This window comes from Triticum dicoccoides, chromosome 4A, assembly GCF_002162155.2.
Source record: "Triticum dicoccoides isolate Atlit2015 ecotype Zavitan chromosome 4A, WEW_v2.0, whole genome shotgun sequence".
Classification (NCBI taxonomy): Eukaryota; Viridiplantae; Streptophyta; class Magnoliopsida; order Poales; family Poaceae; genus Triticum; species Triticum dicoccoides.
Window position 1 is genome coordinate 636,044,426 of NC_041386.1, and position 5,054 is coordinate 636,049,479.

Here is a 5,054-nt window from a genome sequence, read left to right on the forward strand (position 1 = left end):
CTTGCTCTTTTATTGTACATATGTAGAGATACCACGATTGCAATGTCGGGCATACCTGCAAGTCAGGAAACTCAGCGAGATGATGGTGGTGATTATAATGGGAAGCGTTGTAATCTTTACATGGTGTAGTCTAAAGTAGGTGGGCGGGGAGAGACCCCTTCTAAGATGTGGGTCTTGGTTGCCTTATATTGAGGGTGGGGAGGAGGCTTCTTTGGGAGTCCTTCCCGGGTTCAGCTTCCTCTTTCTACTCCAAACTGATTAATCCATTTTGATGTCTTGTCCATGGGTTTTGGGGGCCTAGCTAATAGATCGGCAATGAGGGCCAGCTCTCATGTGATTTGACTTATCATCGATGTACCCGATCAGTATTTGTAATGGAGCTCTATCCGCAAGTAAGTTTGATGGACTTCATCTTGTTCCTCGGTGGGATGATGAGTTCATTTCTCCTTGGAATCTTGTGGTATTATAGTCGAGCTTCACAAGTTTGTCAGATGTAGATGTCCTCGAAAGGTTCTGCAATATTTTGTTTGATGTATATACTGCATGCATGTGGAACTTTGTCTTTGTCGGGCGACGGGTCGTCAGGTGTCGAGTTTGGTTGGGATGTTGAACTTGATGTAGGGCTGATGATGTATCGTTGGATGATGACAGTTGGTCGGTGGATATGGAACTTGCTTTTTGGGAAGACGCACTGTTGGATGACGATAGTAGCCTGACAGATGTTGAGCTTGCTTCATTTTTCTCGTAGATGTGATGTAGATCTTGGTTGTGGCTGCCTACTTGGCTATTTGTTTTCTTGAATGGTTGAGATTTATCCTTAAGCCCACGTGTCGTGGTGATATGCCTTGATGTGCTGAACCATCGATAATTACTGATGGTGATGAAAACTATCGATGAATATAGGCCTCTGGGCGTTGCTCGAGTACCTAAGCCGCGACATATGTCCGGTAGGAACGATGGCCGCTGATGTCTAATGTCCTTCACTTGATCTTCGCGAGATAAACAATTATTGTCTCTGGTGTCTGCTTGAGTCCACATATAAATTTATCACTATTGGGGACAGTGGTGCCTATTTTTGTCACTGGAAGGTGGTAGCTACAATGCTCTTTTCAACAATTGGGAGTCGTAGTGCTTGATATTTACTGTTGGGGAACATAGTGCTTGGTTTTCGTCATTGAGAGCAGCAAATCCTATTTCTACTGTTGGAAGTCGTAGTGCTTCTAGTCTTACTGTTTGGGAGCCATAATGCTTGGATCTTACTGTTCGTATTGTAATGATGATTTATTAGAATCGTAATCATGGATAAGTGGCGGCGAACATCGTCAAGCCCCCGATCTACCAGCTCCATCGACAGTGTCACTGTTGGGACTGGGGGTGAAGAATATCAGAGTATATATGCAAGCAATAACTGTATGCATATATTGAACCATATTGAGGGACCCATGGGTTGACTGAATTTGGGGCGCGCATCCGCAACTAAACAATGACTGCTGCATCTCATCCATCACGATGACAAGACACCTTTTAAGAAACCAGTTTATGCAGTTCTTACATCAGCCAGCGATGCACTGACAGTTAAAACAGCACACCAAAAAATTCAGACAGTTTGTACATTGTACGGTAACTCCGCACCAAAACAGGAGAAGACTAGGCTGAGCAAACTATAATAAACCGCCGATGGAGCCCAGCTAGGTAATCCGAAGCCAGCGAGACCCAGGCACTACAACATTAGTGACTTGAGCGACCGGGCTTTCACAGGCTTTCTCCACCTCTTCTTCAACGGGCTCTTCCTCTTGGTGATGTCGCGGGGTTGTTCGCCATTGCGGCCAAGCATGTCGTCGTTGCTGCTCTCCTCATCCCAGCCCGCGATGCAAGCGGTGCCGTTGTTGCGCGTAGGCTTGTTGACTACACTTACTGATACTAGCGCTGCTTGATAGTCTGAGCCATCAGCTTGTGCCTGACCTGCACTGAAATTAAGTTGCATTTCGGGTGGTGCTTCCTCTTTCAACGTCTCCTCTTCCGGTGGTTCAGCAGGCAGTGGAGGTTCCGGCACGTCACCATCACTGCGGATCCTAGCAGTGCCATCGTTGAGAGTAGGCTCGTCGGCGACATGTGCTGATGGTGGGAGCACCGCTTGATGGTCTGATTTGTTCGCTTGTGCCTGGCCTGCACTAAAATCAAGTTGCATTTCGGACGGTGCCTCCTCCTTCAGTGGTTCAGCAGGCAGTGGAGGTTCCGGCACGCTGTCGCTGCTTGACGTGCGGCACCTCTTGGTGCCGGGGCCGAACCCCGCATAGTAGTAGAACTCCTCGCCGACGTTGACCGGGGCTCTCTTCCTATGTGGCTTCTCGCTGCCGGGGGGCTTCAGCTTCTGATCCGAGTGGTACGAGCAGTATGAGTTGGGCTCTCTCGTGAGCCGCCGGCAGAACCAACCCTTGCCGTCGTTCTTCCTGCACGTCCAGACTCCTTTCTTCAGTTTCACCCCCTTATTTTTCTTCAGCTTGCGCTCATTCTTCTCTCTGGCTGTCTTTTTTGCAGCAATGTGCAGTTCAACCTCATCGGACATGTCCTCCTGCGCCTGGTCCTCCTTGATAGAGCCGAATGCAGGCATGCTGGGTAGGAATAGCCAGCTAGATCGCCAGGTGACACTTCGGAAGGGGAAAGTTGTGGCTACTCTCAGGTGTAGGTACACCCGAGTTTGCAAAACTTTGAAAAATGTGATAAAACAAGGTCCAAAAAATCTGAAATCCTTGAGACAACAAGCTTCATCAAGTGTTTGAACTTTTTGCAAAGTTTCAGCTAAAAACAACATCCAAGGAGCTCTCACAAAAAAAAAAACAAAATCAATGCTCAAACAATGCTCAAACAGTGCGCAAACTTAGAACATTGATTTTGTTTTTTTTTTGCCGAGAGCTCCTCTGATGTTTTTTTCCGCTGAATTCTTGCAAAAAGCTTGAACATTTGATGAAGTTTCATGTCCCCAAACTGCAGATTTTTTTGACATTGTTTGATCATGTTTTTCTTTTTTTTTTCAAACTCGGGTGTACCTACACCCGAGAGTAGAAAAGCTGGTCTCCTTCGGAAGTGAGTCTCCTCGAACAGCTTCTCCACCTGAAGGATCGAAATTTGGAAAATACAGGTCAACAAAGGAAAAGAGCTAGCTACCAAGATATGCTGAACTGAAATGGGGTCGGCGTAGGCGCGATTCCAGCCCTAGCCGCCTGCGACGCCGCCGGCCGGCCACTAATATTCCCGCGAGGGAGCGCGTGCTTGCTAACTGACGCGCCGTATGTAGGTGGCTAGTCGCCGGAGGGACGGAACCCTAGCGATGTGCTCGAGACCGAGCGGGAATCTCCGTGCGCAAAAGAGAGCTAGGCAGGGAGGCGGATGTGCTAGCTGCTACACAGAAACAATCTCCTGCTAGGCTGCGACCAGGCAGGAGAGCACGGAGCGAGAAGCGAGGGGGTGACGAGATTACCTGGGGATCCGAGAGGTCGAGCTGGTCCATGAGGTCCCACGGCGACCGGCTGAGCTCGCAGCAGGGCTCCCCGCAGGAGGAGGCCTCGGGCGCCACGAAGCCGGGCCGGGATTCGTGGGCCGGGGCCGGCGGCGCGAGCGGGGGCAGCTCGAATCGCGGCGGCTCAGCGGAGGAGCAGCTGATGGCGGGTGCGGCTGCGGCGGAGCCAAGCAGGCGGGAGGCGCACCTGCGGATCCGCATGGCAGCCGGTGGCCGGGGTGGAGGGACGCAAGCTACAGATCTGGAGGGCTTGCTCGCCGGCTAGGGTTTGGGATTTGGTGGGAGGCAGCGAGCATGAAGGTGGATGGATGTACAGACCCCAGACGAGGCAGCACGGAACGAAGCAAGTGTGATGTTGGCGAGGGCCCACTTGCCAGAGGAGGCGCCCAGTGTTTCCGGAGAGTGGTGGACACGTGAGACGGAACGTTAGGCATGTCCAACACGAGCATCTACAGGCGGACATGCAAATTGGGCCTCTATACGTCCACGGCCGCGCCTGAACACGTCCGTGGATACTGACCGGGCATTTCCTAAATCCGCATCTTCATATCCGTGTATCTCATATTTCGAACCTTATATACATACAAATTCATGCAACTATTACATAGATCACGAAACGATCAAATCGACAGAAAACGGACATATTAACTGGTACCAAACAAGCATAATTCATATAAACATCACAAAAAATCACCAAACGGGCATAAGTCATACAATTCAACAATCCGCACATTGTAACTACACATTAGAACTAGATTATATAAAAGAAGAGGGCAAGCTTCACCACTTCCTCGTCGGCCATTTGCCCTTCCAGTCGCTGGCTGTGTTGTACGCGTCCGCAGCAAGAGATGGGTCGACGTTGCAGACGTCGGAGTTAGGCCCGTTGGAGGAGGAGGAGGAGATGATGATGTAGCCTTGCAAGCACCGGACGGCGCGGTCTTGCTTGCCCCTGAGCTTGGCCATCCTCGCCGCCTCTACCGCTGCCTTCGCCGCCTCTCGCTCGGGTTGCTCAATTCCGAGACGGAGCTGCTTGGCGTTGACCTCCGGACCGTCGGGCCTTCATATCCGTCTTAGTAAGTGACCAACGGCACACCCACTCGAGGAGACGGTCCTCATCGTCGGGCACCGGCATCATGCGGCGGCGGCGGGCAGACTGCTGATACGTCTCCAACGTATCTATCACTACTGGAATTTGCTTATTTGTCGTCTGCCTATTCTTTACCGTCTGCTCGCGGACGGCAAAAAAGGTCTTTACCGTCAGCTTGCAAAAAACGGACGGCAAAGAGGGAGGTGGGCCCCACTAACGAGTTGTTCAGAAAAAACCTAACGGCCCCCTCTTTGCCGTCAGCCAGCGGACGACAAAGATAACCTAACTAACGGCTCCCCACAACGCCCCATCCCCCCCTCTCTCTCTCTCTCTCTCTTTCTGTGCTCTGTCCCCGACGAGACCACCGCCAACCGCCGTTGCCCCCGCCACCAGCCACCCGCCGCCGCCACGACCACCCGCCGCCCCCCTTGCCCCATCGCCCCACCACCC

General features: G+C 51.6%; 1 protein-coding gene across 1 annotated transcript; it reads right to left on the minus strand.

The window, feature by feature from the left end:
* Nucleotides 1-1,469: 1,469 nt before the first annotated feature.
* Nucleotides 1,470-3,718, minus strand: LOC119283920. Its single transcript, XM_037563270.1, has 3 exons — nt 3,479-3,718; nt 3,048-3,111; nt 1,470-2,877 (listed from the first exon to the last, which is right to left on the minus strand). Exons 1-3 carry the CDS (start codon nt 3,716-3,718, stop codon nt 1,721-1,723), a joined length of 1,461 nt encoding a protein of 486 aa, XP_037419167.1. The 3' UTR covers nt 1,470-1,720.
* Between the last annotated feature and the right edge of the window lie 1,336 nt (nt 3,719-5,054).

Excerpts from the sequence above, each read along its gene's own strand:
- LOC119283920 (XM_037563270.1), bottom strand. The coding sequence starts at position 3,718 with ATGCGGATCCGCAGGTGCGCCTCCCGCCTGCTTGGCTCCGCCGCAGCC. Across the intron at positions 3,112-3,478 it reads TCGACCTCTCGGATCCCCAG|GTGGAGAAGCTGTTCGAGGA; the intron begins GTAATCTCGTCA and ends TCGATCCTTCAG. Across the intron at positions 2,878-3,047 it reads TTTTCTACTCTCGGGTGTAG|TTTGCGCACTGTTTGAGCAT; the intron begins GTACACCCGAGT and ends CAATGTTCTAAG.